Below are 23,153 nucleotides of genomic sequence, written 5' to 3' on the forward strand. Positions count from 1 at the left end.
TAACACTCTCCAATTCCCGCTATTCTCAATAATCTCAAACACCAATAATTCATATCCTGTTACCATTTAATTCCCGGTAACGCTCTAATCATTAAAATCTCCCTGAGACTCATCCTGAGCCCCGAACTTAAACCTGTTGTGACTAGGCCGCTAATCAATATTCCTAGATCGTCTCATGCCGAACAGCTCGAACAAACCCACATTATAATGTGGTCTCAACATATCACCGACATGCATACAAATATACAATTATACCCTCAACGGGTCAAATTACCATCACACCCCTGTAATTAAAAACGTGGACCCACATGCATGCATTTAACATCATATTATAATATAATCCACATATACATGTATATTATCATTTAATGGCATAATTAAACAAGTATGGCCCTCCTGGCCTACTAATCCCGCCATTAAACCACATCGGAGAATTCGGGGCATTACACCATCCGTGCTTTGTAAAGTAGTGACATGTACTTCAGAATTTCCTTCACCTCCATCAAAATGTACATCTGCTTCTGCATTTGTCCTTATAAAATTGTGAATCCCACAGCAAGCAATGACAATGTACTTTTGTATTCTTAAATCATATGAAGGCATTTGCTTTAGGATTGGAAAGCGAGCCTTCAACACGCCGAAACACCGCTCAATGACATTTCTCAAGGAAGAGAGTCGATAATTGAAAAGCTTTTTTTTTCCTATGGGATTAAGATCTGTGTACTGGCCCAAATGATACCTTTCCCCTCGATATGGCGAAAGAAAACTAGGCATGTTTGTATAGCCAAAATCAACAAGATAATATTTTCCTGATCTAACGATAATTCATGTTAGTTTTTACTTATAAATATTTAATATAAATTAATATCAATCAACATAATAAGTTTCATAAATACTTACCTTGGGGCGGCATTGGAAATCCATAATCTGGGTTTGTGGCACATTCTAGAAGAATCCGTGCATCATTAGCTGATCCGTCCCATCCAGGGACAACGTATGAGAACTTCATGTCAAATGAACATACACACATATCGTTTTGAGTTGTATCTACTTTCCGACCTCGATATGGTATTTGTTCATCAATTGGAACATGCGCAGAAATATGAGTCCCATCTATAGCTCCAACACAATTCTAAAATACAAAATAGATTATTAGATTTTTTTTATTGAATATTGAAAGAAAGGAAAAAAAATAATTCAATTTTTGTACCTTAAAAAATGGATAGTACGTTGGATCGAATCGAATTTGTGGAGGAGTTACATCAAATGAAGGTGGAGTAATTAGTTCTTTGGATAGACAACATATTGCCTTCAAAACCTTCCTAAAATAATGAGATGTGGTTGAGGTGGAGTGCTGAAATCGTTCAGCAACCACACGATGTCGTTCATTATGACCAATCACAAATAAGAACATAGCCACTTGTTCCTCAACAGATAGATATCGTGAGTTCTTCAATAATTTTAGTCCTTTAGAACACCACAAAATAGTTTGAAGACATCTTTGTTCATTCTGACCAAATCATAACACCTACTCCAATGGTCGTGCAATACTTCCATAACGTATTCATGGCCTGAAAGAGTTGAATTTCTACAAGATTGCTTAGATAGATATAATTGATTATATTCCTCGCAAGCAAAATATAGCAAAATCTCTCCAAACTCATCATCTAAATCGTCCAATAAATTATCCTTGTTGAACCAAGCAATGTTTAAAGACATTTTATCCTGATAGTAGAATTTTTTTAAAAATTTTACATTCAATATATAAAAATATATAAACACTCAAAGTCAAAGTCAAACCATAAAACAAAATAAGCAAAACAAGTCATCGAGTCAATAGCTAAACAAATTCATCGAGTCAATAGCTAAACAAAGTCATACAGTCAATAGCTAACAAGTCATCCATTCAATAGCTAAACAAAGTCATCCAGTCAATAACTAAACAAATTCATACAGTCAATAACTAACAAGGTCATCCAGTCAATAGCTTAACAAACTCATCCATTCAATAGCTAAACAAAACTAAAGTTAATAGCTAAACAAAGTCATCTTGTTCATGGCTAAACAAAGTCTAAACTTTTCACTTTAAATTCAGCAACCAATCTATTCTTCTATGATCTGGCATCTTTAGAAACAATGCTCTGGACACCTCGTTCTCAAACTTCTCAATAGCTTTTGCGTATACTTCTCCACTAATTCCATCAATTTGATTAAGAGCTTCAACACTCTCATCCAATAAGTAATGTGATGCAGATATTGTCATTGATCTCTCTATCAATTCGATCTTTCGCTTTGTAGTTTCATTATATGTTGCCAGTGCATCTGCCAAAGCTGATGAGAACTTTGCTCTTTTTACTGATCAAGAGTTCGAAGTGGCTGTTGATTTACCTCTTCTTTTGTTACCATCCTCATCAAAACCACTTTCTTCATTCCTAGTAGAAGGACTTATTGACGTTGCATCATCATCATTAGTATCTCCGTCATTAGAAGGACTTCGAGTTGAAGGATGAGCATTGGAACCAGTTGCAGTAGTATCACCAAAGATAGTGCATAATTTCTCATAAAACTTATAACATTTCTTTCTAAATCTTTTAGCAGACTTGTTAACCTACATGAAATGAAATTATATTGATAAAATATAACAATACCTATTAAAATAAAACAAGCATAAAATCCATGTTAAATAATTTTTACCCGAATAAGTCTATCCCAAACTTCATCAGTCGCACTAACTTCTCCAGTCACTACATTGTATCTCATACCAGTCTCTTTTAGTAAAGGCTTAAAATCCTTATGCTTTTGCTTTAATTGATTGTATTTGTTCCTTAGTTGCATATCACTATAATTTTTTTTTGCTCGTGCACAAAGTTCTTCCTTTATATATTTCCATGATTGCTTTGTAAATGTTGTGGTATTCTTATTTCCCTTTAAAACTTCTTCTTCCATAAGTTCGATGAAAATTTCTTCATGCCTTTGAGTCCAAACAGAAGCCTCATCATTGTTCTCAACAATAAGAACTTCATTGTCAATACCTGCCATCTAGGTAAGACCTAAGGATTCAATGAGAATTCTAAATGAAAATACAAAACTATCCCTAAAGAAACAACCATTTCAAAAACAACAAGAATTGAAAAGCTGATTTAGTTATAATTACCAAGTAAATATTAGATACAATCAAATCCTATTTGGAAAGAGTTTCACCGAACATAAATAAAAGTTCAAGAAATTTATTATACAAATAATTCTAAAAAGATACTATATAGCATCATACTTAATGTGTGTATACATACATATATATATACATAACTAAAAAAACTTTTAGTAATAAATTAAAAAAACGGAAAAAATACAAGAAAGAGTAGGGATTAAGTTATCCTCAAGAGTAGCAGAATTGCAAACTACAGCTAAATGAGCAAAAAAGATACTAATTACAGTTAAACAAAGTTGATATCACCACACAGCTCCACATAACAGATGTCACCTTAGACTTTCCAAACACAATAGTCTTCTCAATCATTAACACCCCACATCTTTGAAAAATAAAAATAAAAAAACCAAGCAAACTCTGCTTCATTTATTAAACCATAAATTTCTGCCCACTTTACAATGCAGAAATAATTATCCAATGGTTCACTACTTCCTTGCACACCACACACCGCAAGGGAAATAGAGTATGGTGAAGTCTTTTCCTTTGAACCAATTCAAAAGTATTAATCTTTCTAAGATAAACCAGGCAACAAAAGCCTTAATTTCTTTTAGGAACATGCGATTTCTATTTAGAGGTTCTCAAAAAGAAAAGAGACCATCTACATCAGCCAAAGCATGATAAGGATTTTAGCAAGGAAAGACTCCTGAATTTTCATACCAGGACTAGAAGCAGCAAGAAAGAAATTTTCTAAAATGTTTTAACATTACCAAGTAAATGAATCACATGGAAATATCAGAATTAGTGGAATAATATTAAAAAGATGGTTTCAACCTAAGCTTGCTCCTGTTTTCAGTGGCAAACCAGAAGAGATAAACCTATCCCATTTTCGACTAGGATAGAGCAATTTAGAGCAGCAACAACAAAATCAACACAACTAAGAAACCAATTAATTAATAGATAATACCAAGCATAAAAACTACACAACCAGTTGTGCATGGTACATTCAAAATTAGAAATTGGCAGCCTTCACTATCATCAGCATCATCATCATCATCATCATCATCATCATCATCATCATCAAATTTACAAGATATTATTAGCTAGAAGCAAAAACTGAGAACTGAGAAAATGAGTGACTCTTTACTATTGAAATGTAAAGTGTAGAAAGACAAGTGTATGAAACACGTATTTATACTCAGTAGAGTAATACTGCAACAATTAACTTCTGCAAGTTGATATAACAGAAGATGGTTAACAAGTCTGATATATAATATAACAAACCGACTTCACGTAATAAGTGAGATAGTTATTCCTGGCGTGGTTGCTGGGTTGGATAATGGAATCAGAATAGGAGTGATGAGAAAATTAAGAACAGAATGAAATTTAGAGAGTTATTCTTGCCATGGTTATTAATTAAAGTCATCACATTAAGGAAGCATGGCAAAGAATATGAATGGTGAAACTAAAGCAAAAGACACAAGAAAATGAGAGAGAGAGAGTTATTCAAGTAGTGGTTTTTGAGTCACGGAAAGGAATCAATGGCAAAGTATATGAGTATATGATCGTATATATATATGAGTGGCAAACCATGATCATGAGGCAAAACAATCAAAACCCATATCAGAATAACCAACAAATTAAACAAAAATAGCATAAAATAATAATAATAATAATCGAGTGATCAGTAATGTATGTAGGACATTGAAAGTATTAACCATTAGTCATAAGATAATCAACATATCTAGAAATATAAATAAACCATCTTGAAGCACTTCTGAGTTTAGTAGGAATATATTAAAAACAGCAGAGTTTATCAGTTACTTCAACATCTGAGTTTAGTTCGCAATATCATCCACAAAATTTCTTAACATTAAAAACTAGTGATCGTACACTTTCAAAATATCCATAACTCTTGAATTGTGAATGCATATACGAACGGCACAACACTAATTGACACGAAACAACAAGTTACAGAGAGCCGCATACGAATCATCGCCCTAGAAGCAACAAGTCATGTAAAAGCACAATCCTATTTCTTGATCCATCAAAAAGCATTACAAAACTATTGAGGATTCGAGAATCATTGTCAGGGTTTCTTAGGGAATAAAAATGAGGCAAACAGTCACTACTCTGTAAATTATGTGAGTAAAGCACGCATATGATGCAAATACAAGTATGAGAATAACACTTAATATGTAACACAAAACCTAATCCTTAAAAAATAATAAATAGATTCATACCTTACTAGAAAAATCCAATCCCTAAGAATTTGATTTAGCGGTACACTATTTTTATATGGATCCAAGAACATTTACAATGCAAATATAAGATATCAAATATTAGAGAGAGAAGATTCTTATTGAGAAATAGATTGAGAAAAAAATAGGTCATTTATATGATGGAGATGATAAAATGGAGATAAAATGATACTTAAAATAACCATGAAAGCTAATAGCAAGTGATAGTAGAGTAGATAACAATGGAGTATATGAGAAGAACAGGAAAACTAGAGCCTCTGATGCAAAGGTTGGAGAAGAAAAGTGTTTAAAAAAAATATGAAAGTATAAAAAAATTACTTCCAAAATTTTATTAAAAGTTTTTAAAAAAATTATTTTCAAATATAAAATAAAAGTTTTTTTTTTTTTTAAAAATAAAAGTTTTCAAATTTTATTGAACTTACCGAACATGTTTTTGTATTATATTTCCATTTTTTTATTTAAAAAAATATAAAATCACTTTTTTCATAGCTACCGAACAGGCCCTTAATTATTCAAATCTAATTATTCCAATTGTAATTGGATGTTCAATTCAAGAATTGAATTGTATCGATTAGGTTCGGTTAAATTTGATTGGTTTGGATGTTGCACTGCTAGCTTTTCTTCTACCCTTTTAACTCCGAGAATACCCAAGTTTGCCGGTCCTCCATAGCCGTTTTTTAGCGTGCCCATACTTCCTCCAAAAACCTATATCAACCGGTAAATCCAAGGCAGTGCTTCATCCAGCATAGCTATTCTTTTTTTTTTCTTTCTCTAATTCACTCAAAACCCTAAATTCTCTCTCTGCCCCCGCTCCTTTTGGGTCCTCCGGCCAACCCACTTCGCCGGTTTATCGCTATAAGGTATCTTATGTTAGTTACTTCTTACTTTTCATTTATATTTACGTTTTCATGAGAAATTTTAGAACTGAGCTTAGATTCTTTGAAGTGATCATAAAATCCTGGTATCACTTAGCTCTATATTTCTGAAATTTCAGCTGCACTTTGGGAGAATTGGTGGCTTTTTCTTTAAGTCTGTATTTTTGTTGCTATGACCACATTGTGTAAAATTGTTCTAATCTCTAAGAGTTTGGATAAGTACTTAAAGATACGTACAAGTATTCGAAGTCGAGGGACATAGTTAAAGAAAGAAATTTTCCTGGCAGGTTTAATCTTGATATATTAGATAGTGGAATCTAGTTCTGATGGGGGTTGAGAAGGAAAACTTGATATTAGATGGGATTGAGGAGTTTTAATTAAGTGGAGGTTTTTCTTGTACATGGGTAGATGACTTTTATTTGTTGGTAGTAATTCGAGCTTGTGTCTTTGCTACTGTGATTGTTGCTTGTTGGTATAATTTCAATTGGCATAGCTTATTTGTGTACCATAATGTATATAAAATTTATTAACTCAATACAAGCTTGGTTTTTTTAGCATGTATCTACTATCTAGTTATTGCTAGTGTATAACATGTTAGAAACTGACAGCTTTATTATTAATATGGCAGTAAGACTTACTAATGATCAAATGGTCCAGTAGAATTGATGTTATGTGTAAATGTGTCGCAGTGTTGCAAGTAAAAATAAAGAACTATTTACACAAAATATATACATCAAACAACAACCAACTGATAAGCAAACACATTTTTTTAATCTCTTTTTCACTTGTGGCTTCACAATTCAAACAAAAGGAATCACAATTTTTTTATTTCCAAGCCTATACCGGTGTTGTCACCTTTTGGGTTTTTGAAAACAATTTTCTTTCATTGGTTAAAAACAACCAGTTAAACATCAACGATAATGACCCTAAGCTTTTCTAGTTCTGTATAAAAGATTAAGCAATGATTGTTATGAATTATGTCCTGGTCTCCAACCTTCTATAAAGGAAGGATTTTGTGAAATTTATTGGAATGTAGAATGTATAGATAAAATCATGCTGACTTTTACAGCTAAAAAGAAATGAAAATCTGATTTATATTATGAATATGTTAGAGTTTAAGCAGTTGACTATATAAATATGTCTTGTGTTCTTTTCTCGTTGGCTTATTATGTCTCTCTCTGGTTGATGTGGCTAGGCTATGGAAGGAAATTCAGTGAATCACGAGAATGATATTGAAGAAGAATATGTGTTACTCGATCTTGATTCTGTTTCTGGCCAGCTTGACATCCCACCTAATGCGCCTTATGTTCTTTCTGTATGTTTTTAGCTTGAGATCTTTTTAATTATTATTATTTGGAATTTTGGATTATAAATTAAATTATTTTTTAATGATATTATTGTATTTCTTTTTTACCATTTAGTCTTGATTCTTAGTTCGTCCTATATATTGTAACTGTTTATGATTATAATTTGGTGATTTCGGTGGCCGGGAAATCTGTTGATTAAAATGGATCACGAGAAACAAAGTTTCCATTCTGGCAATTGTTCTGAATGGTCTTTTGTTTATTAGCACGTCGCTTTTTTTTTTTAAAAAAAATTATTATTTAGAAGGTTCATATGTTTTTATCTTGTTATTGATGATTGAATTGGCCATTGTTTTTTCCTAAGGATTCTTTTTGTTCTTTTCGGGATTAAGTATTTGTAACTTGTAAAGGTCACCAGTTTGAGTATCATTTTCGTGCTTTTTTTTCCTTACTTCTCTATTGATTTCAACAAACTAAAGGGTGAGTGTTGTGCCCTCTAATATATCTTGTATATGCAATGCAATCTAATTAAACATTATGATTTTCGATCCAGTTCTTTACATGACCAGCTTGTTTGTCCTTCTATTACAATTTTTTATTATATTGTAGGGTTTGGATACGTTGAATCCTGTGTTGACCATAGGTGGATTGAAGTTGGTGAGTTAATCATTTGTCTCAGACATGTTTCTGTTTTCTTTGATCATGACAAGCTACAGTCTATATCTTGTTGGAAATTACTTTAACTCTTTTGTTTTATTTTCTTTATGCATCTCTTCTACTTTCATTTTTCGATACCTTTGTTTGTTGTATACTTTCTTAATTGGAATTTGGTCGAAACTCTTGGTCCAGTTATTGGTTCTAGTTTTGAGGGTTAGGACATGACTCAAAACATTTCTTGTTCACAGATTGGAGAATATGAAGAAACAATTGGCACATGCCTTATTTTCGCTGAAAAAGGTACATATTTTCTTCTGCCTGAAAATACTTGTAAATAAATGATGCTGTAAGAATAGTTTTATTTACAATGACAGCTACAATTTTGTAGCTGTTGAAAAATGCTTTCTAAATAACTTCTTGTTCCCTGAGAGTCTCAGACAATGTTCTAATTGCCAGTGACTACTCTCTGAATGATCTGTTCATATATTCGGAGTAGTGAGAACTCCCTTCAGAGTTTTATAATTTAAAAACCTGATTTTTTAGAAGCACCTGCATACTAACCAGTTTTTTTCTGTGTCGCTTGAGTGTGTTCTTATCTTAATTGAAAGTAATGAGTTAAGCCAGCATGGGGCTCTGTCATTTGGTCATCTCATTGATGTTACTCGCAAGGGAGAGCTAGGAAAGTCTAAATTCATAAGTATGGAGAGTCTTACTTTGCACAGTGAGCATTATTTTTAATACATTGTGCTTTGCAGATGCTGAGCCTGTGGTTCATGAAGAAACGGGACCATCAGAGGAAAACCTTTTCTCAGGCAAATGCATTATAGATCCAAATGAACCTCCAACAAAACAGGTAAAACCCATGACCGGCCTTCATAAGATTTTAAAGTTCAGATTGACAACCGATGATGAGGATCCAGATATAGATGGGCAAAAAATGACTCCGCCCAATTAACAACCCAAATAATCTTGAAAATAAAATAACCCAAACAACCTTAGTTTTACATGAGTTTTGGTTGGACTACCCAAGCTATTTGATGCTTACCCCTACTAACAACCAAACAAATTTGTTGAGTGCAATTGTAAATTTCTTGGTCCATTTCGAGATCCATACATTTGAGTTGTAAATATAGCTTTAGCTGTCTCATTCTCAGGTATTATTTGAGATCATTTTATTAAAGTTCATGATGTTTTGTTCTTTAAGTACGAAGTTTGAGTTTGTGGTCCTGGCATCAATTGTATAGATATAATATGAGAACTTTTTTTAACGAATAAAATATCAAACGTTATCACTTTTTTTTAGTATTTTTTTACGAATAAAAAATTAAACTTTTTTTTGGACACTATACTTGGTATAAATACAAAATGTGAGAATATGCTTAGTCTCAATTAAATTTTACTGGATATAAATTTATTAAATATAACGATTGGCTGTAAAATTATAATTGCACAAAAGATTTTAATTTAATAAAATATCATATTATTCTCAATAAAATTGAAAAAAAATGTGAAATTTTATAAACACGACACTTTATTTATCTAAAACAAGAAATGAATTGGTGTTAAGAACTTTAAATGTGTACATTACAAGGATAATCTCACATGAAGATTTTATTCTTTTATAATATCACTTTAATAATAGCCTTGCAGCTTTATTTTCCACGCTTAATTAATTTATTTTGCATTTTATTTTTATGTAAGTATTGAAAATATATTTTAAGGGTGGTCCATCTCATGTTTATCTTCAAGAAGATGTTTTTCTCTATTTTTTTTTATTCTTGTCGCTGGATCAATATGTTGGGATTCTTGCAGGACTTGAATTAAAAGTCACCTATTTTGGCAATTGCTTTTATCAATGCACTTATTGGGAAAACCCAATTTTATTTATTTTTTAAATATGTTTTTATTACTAATAATTAATAGTTTCATACTATGAATTGTTCATATAAAGGGAAACATATTAAATTAAAAAAACGGTGGCCTTGGAATTCCTAATTTTCACATGGCCGTCACTAGGGAATCTCTCCTTTTTTTAACAACCTTTTCTCTTTTTGTTAAAAATTACATATGATAATTAGGTAAATTCAAAGAAACATAATCCCCTCAAATAAAAAAATGAAAAAAAAAATCAAGAAACATAACAAGGGTACAATTGCCTTCGATCATACGGTAACGGTTAAAGTGGATCTTAAATAAATTAATAATAATAACAAGCATGCTTTATTATTTAATTTTTGATAAATTCTTAATAATTTGATAAATAAGCATGCTTACTTTTCCAACAAAAAAAGCAATATAAATGCCAGAAGTTAATAATTTGAAATTAATGTAATATTTTAGGGATTTTTTTATAAATACCCAAATATAAAAATTACTATTCATATATAATGTTATTGAAAAAAAAATTAAAGTAAATATACAATTCCTTCACCCTTTAAAGAATGGAGGAGGTCGGCTATAACCAGCTTTGGCTCATGGAAGTCTATCCACAAGGATTTTAGGGCAAATATAAACTTTGATCTTCAACAACAAATGCTCTCATTAAATCCAAATCATTATATGAAGCAAGTTTGCCCTAAAAATTCAAAAAAGTCATATGAATTTGGATTGCAAAATCAAACTCAACCACTAAATTTTCTGCAACTTTCAGGTATGTGATAAGATTAAAATTCAATTCTCTTATAAACATGTTGATCATGTAATGAATTTTAAAACACATATATATTGCAATAAAAATCTGGCAGCAACCACTGAATTTGGCTTATGGAAAAAAAATGCAAAATTCAATTGAATCTAAATGGGTTGCTTTAAATTCTTAGGTCGTAGTAATAATATTCATAAAACAAGAAATTATAAGAGGGTGGCTTTGTGTAGGAAAAGTGTTGGACAACAAGCAATTGATAAGTTCTTGGGATTTAAGGTGGAGTGCTTGAAAGAATGTCATCTTATTTTGTTTTTACTAGTTGCTTAAGGGGTTATAAAGGTTGCTAAAAAGGTTGCTTAAGAATTTCTTTATTTGTTGTATATGTTGCTTATAATGGGTTGCTAAAGTAATATTAAAGTTTGTTGTATATGTTGCTTATAATGATTGGTAGTTGCTGAATATGTTGCTTAAGGGTTTCTTTATATGTTGCTTATGGGGACTATGGGTTTCTTTATGTGGCTTGCTAATAATTAGGTTATAATAATGGTGGTAGGTTGTTGTATAGGTTGCTTAGGTAGTTGTAAAAGTTGTTGTAAATGCTGATGATAATAAAGGTTGTGAGTTGCTTAAGAAGTTATAAAGGTCGCTAAAGAGATTGCTTAAGGGTTTTTTTATTTGATGTATATCTTGCTTATAATGAGTTGCTAAGGTAATAGTAAAGTTTGTTGTATATGTTGCTTATGATGATTAATAATTGTTGAATATGTTTCTTAAGGGTTTCTATATATGTTGCTTATGTGTTTCTTTATGGAGATTGCTAGTAATTAGGTTATAATAATGGTTGTGGGTTGCTTAAATAGTTGTAAATGTTGATGTATATGTTGCTTATAATAATTATTAGTTCCTGAATATGTTACTTATGTTGTTTGTGGGTTGCTTAAAATTTTGGTGATGATAAGGATTGTAGTCTGCTGAATAGGTTGCTTTATGTGTTGCTTAGATTTTTATGGGTTGTTTAATGGTTGTTTTATATTTTCGCATATAGGGTTACTTACAAGAAGCACTATATGTTATTTTTGTGGATTATGGTCTTTAATACTTGCCAATTTTTTTTGTTATAATAGAGATTGTGGGTTGCTGAATATGTTGCTCAATAGTTGTTTAAATAGTTGTAAATGTTGTTGTACATGCTGATAATAAAGATTGTGAGTTACTAAATAGGTTGCTCAATGGTTGCTGTATATGTTGACATATAGGATTGTTAGGAATTTTAAGGGTTGCATATCATGTTGCTTTATGTGTTGTTTAAGAGTTGTTGAATAGGTTGCTTAGGGATTGCTTATGTGTTGTTTATGGGTATATATTGTTATATAGGGTTGTTTAACATGTTGATTTATAGGTAGCTCAAGCATTATTTAACATGTCGCTTTAAGAGCTAGAGTTTTAATACAGTTGAATAATGAAATTAATTTGATTCTTTTTATAAGATTGGTTAAGTTTCCAAACACATTGATTTACTTGTTTTACCATGTTAATAATAGAATATATACTTGATTCAATTGGTTTCAAATTGATCAACTTCTTTGTGTCCACACAAGTAAAGACATGAATCAAGATCCTTATCAATATTATACTCCATGATACAAAAATGAAATCATGGTTGCTACCTGCAAAGAAATTATATACTCTACTGGCAATGAAGATACTTGGGAAATACCTGAACATATCAAAGCTGTGAAAGTACATCCTCCATAATGAAGAATAAGAGTAGGTGGAATTAAGAAAAGAATATGTAAAGATGCATGGGAGAGAAACAAAAAACCAAAAAGGAAAACAAATGCATAAATTGCGGCCAAAGTAGACATAACAGAAAGACTCCTAAAAATTGAAAGAAATATTAGATATTGACTTACAAAATCATACATTATTGCTTCATTTTTTTTTCAAAAAAATATGAAAAGTAAAATTGTTTGATCTATTCAATGGTTTTGGTTCATTTCTTTTATGTTTTAAATAAAATCATGAGTATATTAATTAATATAGGAAAAAAAGATTAAAAAAAATGGCATAAATCAACTTCTTGACCTTGAGAGTAAACAAAATTGTCATTGCAAAAAAAATGTTTTGAGTGAACTATTTAGAACAAGTACTCATGGGAATGAAAGTCACCTAATAACAAAAAGTTTTTTTTCTATAAATATATAAATATGATAAAAGAAAAGAACAAAATATTTTTCTCAAAAAAACGTAAAAGTAAAAGCAGTGGGTGAGACAACAAAAAAGAAAACATAAAAGTAAAACTAATAAATTAATTTTAATATAATTTTGAAAAAGATTTACACGTAGAAATGAAAAGATACTGTAAAAAATAGAAAATAAAGGGAAATTACAATATTTTAGGTAATTTAATTCAAGAATAAAAAAATTATAAATAAATGAAAATATTACAAACCATTTTGGTAATTTAAGAAAACAAAATTCTTACTATTATGATAAAACTATCCAAATAATAACCAGCAATTACTCATTTGATAAAGGAATATTAGATTTTTATTTTTAGAAATTTCAATTTTGTCAGTAGAATACTGATAAGACAAAATGAATATAACTATTTAGCCAAAAAAATTACAAGTATTATAGTTGGAGGAAATAACATTTTGCCCTTTCAATTTTCTTCTTGGCAAAAATATATCTGAATTATAGCACTTGTAAACTTTTGTTCATATCGTCCAAAATAGTAATGGTTTTTTGATATGATAGTTAATTTTTTTTTATTAATTAATTGAATTTATATTAGAAAAAATAAATTAAAACTTATTTTTAAAGTTATGAAGCTATATAAAATCATATAATTAAAAAATCAATAAACATAATTATTTTTGATCCAAACATAATTTTAAAAAAACTAAAATCAAAATTTTTTAAACAAAATTAAATTAAAAACTTAACCAAATCTATATTTCAAACGTAGATAATCAAACACATTTAGAAAACAATCAAGCAAAAAATTAAAGATTTTAATTTCGTTTAATTTAAAGTATAATTTAGTTTAGAAATATTGATTTAAAATTATATTTGGATTAAAAACTATTTATATTTATTGGATTTTATATAATTTAGAAAATTTAAAAATTAGTTTTTATTAATTTTTTTATTTTTTAAATTATTTTATTTTTTAATTTAAAATCAATTAATTAATACAAAATTATTTTTAAATATTTATTTAAATGTCACATCAACAAACAGTTACTATTTTAGATGAAATAGACAAAAGTATACAGATAAGTATAATTTACAATCAAAAAAATTTGGAGAGCAAAAATCTACTATTGTTATATTTCGGGGAGAAAAAACATTTTGTCCTAGCTAAAATTACATAAGTATTTTTTTTAAGAAAAAAAACAATTATTACTCTCTCCTCTTTTTCTTAAACTTTGTATTCTTCCAACTCAACAAATTAAAATACAGGGGATAGTGACCAAGACCTCGTTTGGTTTATGGACTAATGCATGGGATTGGATGTAATAGTTCGGTCCAATGTTTAGGCAAACACTTAACTTTTGGAGCAATGGATATAGTCCCACTAATGGGGACTATTTTAATTATAAATATTACAATATATTTCAATTAATCTTATGTTGCATCAATCATAATATAATATTAAGATAATTCAGTGTCGCTAATTGTGACACCCTACTTTCTTAGAGTCATCACTAAGTGAGTTTGAAACGTGCTAATCACTCGCTAATCGATGTTTTAGGTTAAAATGTGTAGTTAATGAAAATGTAAACTTGTTTAAATAAGATTTCGGTGTAAAAATTCGGTCGTTCTTTTAGATCATGAAAAGGGTTACATTGAGATCCCAAAAAATATTGTTTAAAAACATATTTACAACTCAAAAAGTTACTTTACAGTCGACCTAGGCGACAAAATCAATGTTCATGACCAGCTCCTCAAAATACCACAGCCGTGGCGGCCAGATAGGTCAAACATGTACGCACCGCTCCATGCCCTCTAACTCATGGTTGATTGATATTTTCCTTGCCCTTACCTGCACCACAGAGCACCTGTGAGCCGAGGCCCAGCAAGAAAACCTTAAAGCACAACATACTATAATTTATCTCAACAAATAAATACTTAATTCAAGGCAATAAACCTTCTATAAATTGTTATCAGAATACGCAATGGCACGATAGCACAACAACATCACATCATAACAGTATAGTAGCACATAAGTACATCAACATAGCATCCTAGCAATATATTAACACATAAGCACAATAACATAACATCTTAGCAGTATAATATTACAATAGTTCAATATCACAATAGCATATAACGAAACAGCCAGCAGGCTAAACACATAGCGGCCATGCCGTCCCAAGTGCTTTTCTGAGCCCTGGGTTTGCGGTCTGCACCAAGAGGATGACTCCAACACCTAGGAGGGTCTCCCCTAACGTCTTGCACTCCACATGCTCAACACCGTTCTCAACCCCTTGCCGATCCTGGCTTTTGCCTCTCCCGGCTCTTTCCGCTCCCGGCTCTTGCCGCTCTCGGCTCTTGCCGATCAGTCACATTCACATATATGACATAGCAAACCATAAACAATACATACAGTACAACACACCAATAGCTCTACGGGTACAAACATTTCTCTTACCTATGTCCCAAGTTATTCGTGCACCATGATCACGAGCATAGCCCTCTAATCCGAGCCTTGAAGAAAATCCTAGCCACAACGCATGAATAAAATCCATTGTCAAGTTCTAACTCATTAAATAGCTTCGAGACATAACTCTAGCCTCCAGGACCTTAGTTTCTACCAAACTGGGTAGTAGAAACCTTCCTGAACCCTAACGTTCAAGTTCCCAAGCTAAAAACCCTCAATTTGCCAAAATTCCACTTTTGGGCCGCGACCTAGTCCCCCTTAAGCACTGTGGCGTGCCCCAAAATAGAGGCAAAATGCCTCTTATCTGGCAAGCTAGGGTCGCAGCGCCTAAGAAATTTTTGGAAGTCCTTTCTGGCCTAAAAACTCAAGCGGGCCGCAGCGCTGATGAACAGGGCTGCGACTCAACTCCGAAACTCAGAAATTATCCTCCATTTCTACGAGCTAACTTCCCTGGAAATCATCAATTCAAAGCCCTAATCCTAGAATTCTGCCTAGGAATCATATCCAAACATCATAACCAATTAATTCACCCAGAATTCCAACAACAAATCCCATAAATGCCTATACTTAATCATCTAAGTTTCAACTCCCAAAAATTCCAACTAAACAAAAAGAAATTCAACAGAAAACCAGTTTTTTGATTCTTACCTTGTTGATAATTTCGATCTGGACTAATTCCTCAACTCCTCAAACTTGCACCCTGCCAATCCTCAACCCAACTCCTCAAGCTTTTCTCCAAAATTCCCAAATTTTCAAGAGAAAAGTGTGAACTGAATGAGAGAGAGAGAAGAGAAAGACTTATCTGATTTTTGCCTATTTCTTTCCCTTCCAGAATATGTTAGAAACTAAAGGTAACCCCAGCTGCCTAAGTCTATCCACTACTAAGGCCAATTACCACTTCGCCTCTCCTACCAATTAAACTTCTATACTAACCTCAAGGGCAATTCCGACCTTCGCCTTATTGCACTAATTCCTCGAGTGCACCTACAAACCCCGTTTAATCCCAACATGTCCAAATCATTACTTAACTACTACACGTTGCTTGATAAATCCCAAAAACATACTACGTTCCCAAAATACCCCTAGGCTCCTCTCGAGTCGAGTATTTGACCCCGTTGCGACTTTCTAACTAATCGGCTCCCTAGGACTGTCTCGGATCGTGCATCTCAAATATATCACCACTCACACGTGGTATAGATCACAATAATCACAAATATAGCATTTATGCCCTCAACAGGCTAAAATTACAAACATGCCCCTAATAACCAAATGGGGCCCACATGCATATTTAATTCACCTAAACATGTATTTCTAATCACATACTCATCAAATTCACATATTTAATATAATAACCAATTATTGCCCTCCAGGAACGCTAATCAAGGCCTTAAGCCTTATTAGCAAATTTTGGGACGCTACACTAATAATGTGGCTCATATTTTAACCAAATAACATTAGTGAAATTGCTCTAATGGTGGATTCTAATAAGAGAAACTCCAATACAATCCTCAAAAGTTACCCAATTTTTCTGTCACCCTAAATTATTATATTTTATTTTTTAAATCTTCCACATCATATTTGGTTAACCTTTTAAAAATCATTCACATCCAGATCATGAATGTTTGGAATCCATATTATGCAGGGAGACATTGCTTTTGCTAATTCGAATTGAAGGGTGATACCAAGCCATTCGAGGGTAGCTAAGCAAGGAAATAAGCAAAGGCAGCTTAGGGTCGTGTGCTGGCAAAAAGAGTCTCATCAAAGCTTCCAGTGTCGAGTTGTCACAAGTAGGTTTTTAGTCATAGCTAGATAGCCAACATAAATGTCCTTTTCCTTGGTCAGACTCAATAATTCCACTTCCTACTCGCAATATACTCTTTATGATCTTAGCTCATGATTCAATTGCCATGTATTTAGCTAATGAACCTCAAAGTTTATGTTTTAATGTGATCGCAACATCAAAAAGAAAGTATGAATTTTCCACGGAAGTTGGCTCGAAATATTTGATCTTAGGTGCATTTCCCTCTGGAATATTACTGTCCGGACTGTTGGTTTTTATTGATCAAATCAGAGATTATACGCAGCGGAACAACAATCAAATTGTTAGATTAATTCCATAAGATTTCTAGATCTACTTCTTCACATGCATATATATATTGAATCAATGACATGAACAGAAAAATTACCTCAGGTCCTTCCTTGCTGCTATCTTTTCGTATGGCTAAATCCTCGAGATCTCACACCAAGATCTTCCAAAATGTTCTCAGGCACACAAAGAACGAGTGTGGGCTCGCTATACAAATAATAGGCAATAACTATTTATCAGATGTTCTCAACACATGAGATCTGATAACGTTTGGACTTAGGTTTTGTGAAGAACAATGACTTTAGTTTTTGTCACTGTTCTCTTTCTCTGAGAGAGATTCCTAGATATTTTTCTATCCCTGAAAATTTACGTTCTGTGAAAAACTGATATCCAATATTTAATAATATCCAATATATTAAAATATTTGTTATTTTAAACAAATTCAAAATAACTGATCAGTTATCAGATTTTTGTTTAAATAATAATATTTTAATCATATTAAAATATCTCATTATTTATTTAATATTTAAATAACTAAAATTGTGGAATCAAGAGACTGAGTAAACTCTCTTATGCGTGTAGCACAGTGCCTGTGCACTGTGCCACACATGTACCACATGCCTGTGATGGCATGTGATTTTTCCCAATTTTTATTATTATTTAAATACCAAAAATCCCAAAAATAAATTAATTCAAAATTAATTATATTTTTGTTAAATCAAATAATTAATTAATTACACATAATTAAACAATAATTATGTTTGATACATAGAAAAATATTTTACTTATCACATAAGTCCTTTTTGCCCATTTTTTGTATTTGCCTTTGACGGTGATTGTTTGAGCCATTTCGGGGACCATGGACCTATAACATTAAGCTCCAATAAATTGAAACTAAATAATTAAACTCTTTAATTATAATAGTTAATTTATTAATTATGATATTACTCCACTATAAATTCAGAATTGCACTCTTTATGATATAGATATACTTTTACAGAAATCTTTTTCTTAAGTCGTCCATTGATATAACCATCTTACAATAGTTCAACCCTCTAATTAATTAGTTCATAAATTAGAATGGAAGAATTATCATTTAACCTTTCTAATTTACTTCTTATTCCTTAAGTACCATTAATTCACTAGTGAATAATTAATCTATAATCTAATTATAGTTTTGAGCTCAAAATCATTCAGTTCCAGAATTAACCCTTAAGGGAACTAATATATGATCTGTTAGGAAATATTAGATTCCGTATTGTTGATACATGTTCCCAGCCATCCATGATATTAAATCTCCAAAACAAAAGTCATTAGCCTCATTCTTTGAAGAGACCTTAACGAATGAATCAAAAGATTTAATAAACATGAACAGGAGTTCATGAACACTCAGGATTTAGGTTGATCTATAAATGATCATCAGTTATGATATGAATTACAAGTCTTTATTGTTAAATGGTTTTTGGATAAAGACTCTACTTCATATCGGTCAATGTCATATATAATCATATTATATAAAGCACATTTATCGAGATGTCTTTCCACATTAATAATCTGAATCTAGATTATTTGTATCATTATGATACTCAGTAAACCATACTTACAACTCCAATTAAAGAATTCCATAACTTTAATTTGTTGTTGTTGACTATTTTTATTCATTCATGTGATCTTAATTCTCTTGTACTAATACAAGATCACATCCTCAATAATGAATATGGAATTTTTATGATATTTTCAAAATTATTCAAACAATAATTTAACAATCTAAATATAACAATAATAATAAACTATTGTATTTATTTATTCATTCAAAAAACAAATGTCTTTACATGCTTTTAGGACACACTCCTAACACGGACAACTACCGATATCTAAAAATATCCTTTCTTATAATGTTGTTGTTAAATATATATCTATATAGTAAACTATCGGGTGGGACTGACCGGGGCCGATTCGTTTTTTATTGAGCTTGATGGAAACTGGCTATGAGGAACTCCTCTAGCCAAGGTGATGAGTGGGGTCATCCCTGTGGAAAAATCCAATAAAAGGAAACCTGGTTGTATTGTGACACTAAACTTGTTTATCTATTGATCTATACCAGCTTTCTCAAACCTTCCCCTTTTCATAATAATAAGGTAAGCTTGGGTTCCAAACCTTTTGATATGCGGTCTCGCTATTCTTTGTTTGCATTCAAAGGTCTTGTGCCTGCGCTGTCAAGTCACGTGCCTAACTTCTAAAGAATGAATTAATGAATAATGTAACGCCCTGGTTAACCAAGACTGTTACACTGTGTGTTTAAAATAGTGTTTAACTTGCTAAGCAAGTCGTTTGTACTTAAATGTGTAATTAAAGACTAAGTCAAGGTTAGGTATTAAAAGATTTGGTCAACAAAATGATTATTTTTCATTAAAATATTAAGTTTATACATGGGATACCAAAATCAGTTTACAGACTTGTAAAAGACAAATAGAATACAACTTAGTTGTCCTAAGCGGCAAAACAGGGTTTAACCCTAGTTCCTCCCAAGTTATCCCGACCATGGTGATCGAGTAGGCTGCATATGTACACACCACCCCTGAAGTCCTCCAACTCATGGCTGGTCCAACTATCCATTTCCCCGACCTGCACCACGTAGCACCCGTGAGCCAAGGCTCAGCAAGAAAACTTAAACGAGCATGCACAACTAGGAAATAGTGTAAACGCAGTAAATATAAATCATCAGATTCAATTAACAATAGGGTATAAGTAACCAACCAACAGTAATATTCAACTTAGTCAAATACGTAAACCAAACTCATCAATCAATGGAAACGAATAAGTGTGAATCACACTTCTATTTATGGTATAATATCCAGGCCTGACGCCCTTAGGCTGAGTCCCCTGGTCTCTTAGCCGACCCTAGCACCCTTAGGCTAGGCTACGTTCCGCAAGCTTGCTATAGGCCCCTGGCACCCTTAGGCAGGCCCACAAATGGATATAATCACAAATGCACAATGCATAGCAAGTAATCAATGACAGCATATACAAGCATGCCCATCCAGATATTCTTAGCTACAGCTATGTTCATATTCATAACATATTCATATAAGGGGTTTAAGCCCCAATCACTACTCGGGTGCAGTTTTCTTACCTCAATTCTCGAGCAGCTAGCGTATGACAGCCCTGAGCACGATCCCTAATCCTGAGCCCTTGCGGTATAACCTAGTCACAATGCGATAATGGATAACCATTAAAATCCTAAACCAATTAAAATCTTTGAGATAATATGCAAGTCTCTAGGACCTCAAATTCTACTAAACCGAGTAGTAGCATTCGTCCCAGGTGCTTAGGTTAAAGTTCCCGTCATTAAAACGTGAAGTGGCCTAATAATGACAAGGTAGGCCGCGACTTGCCCCTAAGGGCCGTGGTGCGCCTCCCAGGTTAGAGAGCCCTCGACTGGAACCAGGATGCGGGTCGCGACTTGCCTTAGAGAGTCATGGCGCGCCTCCAAAGCAGGAGTCCTTACATGGCCTGGGTTCACCTGGGTCGCAGTGCCCCAAGAACAGCGCCACGAATTAACCCTACGAACCTAGGATTTCCCTATTTTTCCTCAGCCAAAAATCCTTCAAAACTTCCCAAATAAATCTTAGACCTATAATTCAATCCACAACATAACACCAATATGATACCAACAACAAAACCCCAGCTCAACATACTTAAACTTCCATCCAAACTCAAATTCATAATCTTAAACCTTAAAGCTAATAACAACCATAAAACCAAAACAGAGCACCATTGAAACAACAATTAAAACTCACCTTAGCTGTGAATTACTTCCCCTAGCTGCAACTAACCAACTTCTAGGCCTCAAGTCTTCAATTCCCCAAGCTTTCAGCCGCCAATTCCCCTTAGCTTCCACAAAAATTCACCAAAGTTGAGAGAGAAAATGAGAGGGTCTGTTGGAAGGAGATGGAGTGCCCTGACCTTGCTTCCTTGAGTTTCTACTAGTTACCATTGCCTAAGCTAACCCAGAGGTAAGTCTATCCTCTTGACCAAAAAGACCATAATTCCCCTAAGTATACCCTTATCATCTAATGCCCCTGAAGGCAAAAACGTCATTAGGCACTGTAACGCCCCGAATTCCCTAATGTGGCTTAGAGCCTGGATTAGGGGGTCGGGAGGGCAATAATTAATTTATTATGCAATTATATGATTATATGCATGATTATGTGAGTTATATTATTATATGATGATAAATGCATGCATGTGGGTCCACTTTTCATTATAAGGGTATTTTGGTAATTTGGCCTATTGAGGGCATATTTGTATATTTTCATGCATGTTGGTGAATTGTGGATGAGGCCACATTATAATGTGGATTTGTTCGAGCTATTCGGCATGAGACGATCTTTGAATACAAGTTAGCGGTTTGGTCATAACGAGGTTATTTTTCGGGCTCGGGGTGAGTCTCGGGGTAATTTGATGATTAGTACATTACCGGGAGCTATAAGGTAATGGGATATGATTTATTACTATTTGAGAATATTGGGAATAACGGAAATTGGAGGACGTTAATTATAATCAACAAGATGGACGAGAAAGGACGATTTTTACCTTGATAGCCTTGAAAGGAAATTATTTAACCTAGGGGCATTTTGGTCATTTGACCAAGGGATATATTTAACTAAGGAAGGTTGTAGAAAGCTGAAACAAAATATATTAGCTCTTTCTTCCTCCACGATCATCTCTTCCTTCTCCTTTCCTTTGAAATTTTTTAAGCTCCAATTGAGGATTCAAGCAAGGGAAGCAAGGCTTAAGGGTTTAGGTTGGTGTTCAGCCATTGAAGGGTGTTTAATTATGAGTTTAAGGTAAGGTTTCAATTTGTTTTTCCTAGTTTTCTCTGTTTTTTAGATAGTTTAAAGCTTCGGATTCTTGATTGTAGAACTAGGTTTTTGAGGTGGTTTTAAATGGTTCAACACTTGGGTTTTGATGAGGTTGGGTATAGATGAAGTTTTGTGGGTTTGGTTGAGGTTTGGAAATGTTTGAGTAGGTTTTTGGAATTGTTTAGAAGAGGAAAAACAAAGTATTTTGGTTGGGTTCTAGGTGGGGTCGTGGCCCTATTCTTGGGCACCGCAGCCTGAGCTTAATGAAGATGAGAGGTGGAGCTGAAGGGTCGTGGGGCCGCGACACTTGGGAGGCTGGCCGCGACGCGTGGTTCAGGCAATGAGGCTGGTGCCTTTGTTTTTGGGAGGTGGGTCGCGGCTCAGTAGGGTGGGGCCACGATGCTTTAGGAAATTTGTGGTCAGAATGGTATTTTAATCGTGGGAACTCAAACCTTAGGCCTCAGGATCATTCCTACTACCCACTTGAGTAGGATTCGATGTCCCGGAGGCTAGGTCTTGGTCCAGGAACCTTTTATTACTCATTTTATTGATGGGAGTTTATATTTGGTTATGACTAGGTGACCGCTAAGGGACTTAAAGACTAATCGTTCTCAAGGGTCGTTCTTTTATTATTCCACGCTCGAACC

At 32.9% G+C, this 23,153-nt stretch overlaps 2 protein-coding genes across 2 annotated transcripts; one reads left to right on the plus strand and one right to left on the minus strand.

Annotated features, from left to right (window-relative positions):
• Positions 1–443: 443 nt before the first annotated feature.
• Positions 444–3,039, minus strand: LOC133832956 (L10-interacting MYB domain-containing protein-like). Its single transcript, XM_062263226.1, has 5 exons — positions 2,695–3,039; positions 2,389–2,608; positions 2,150–2,331; positions 901–1,132; positions 444–532 (listed from the first exon to the last, which is right to left on the minus strand). Exons 1-5 carry the CDS (start codon positions 3,037–3,039, stop codon positions 444–446), a joined length of 1,068 nt encoding a protein of 355 aa, XP_062119210.1.
• A 2,878-nt stretch (positions 3,040–5,917) lies between these two features.
• Positions 5,918–9,537, plus strand: LOC133831270 (uncharacterized). Its single transcript, XM_062261508.1, has 5 exons — positions 5,918–6,266; positions 7,477–7,596; positions 8,195–8,242; positions 8,491–8,542; positions 8,998–9,537. The coding sequence occupies exons 2-5, from the start codon at positions 7,480–7,482 to the stop codon at positions 9,195–9,197; spliced, it is 417 nt and encodes a 138-aa protein (XP_062117492.1). The 5' UTR covers positions 5,918–6,266; positions 7,477–7,479; the 3' UTR covers positions 9,198–9,537.
• Positions 9,538–23,153: the final 13,616 nt, after the last annotated feature.

This window comes from Humulus lupulus, chromosome 4 (genome assembly GCF_963169125.1).
Source record: "Humulus lupulus chromosome 4, drHumLupu1.1, whole genome shotgun sequence".
NCBI lineage: Eukaryota > Viridiplantae > Streptophyta > Magnoliopsida > Rosales > Cannabaceae > Humulus > Humulus lupulus.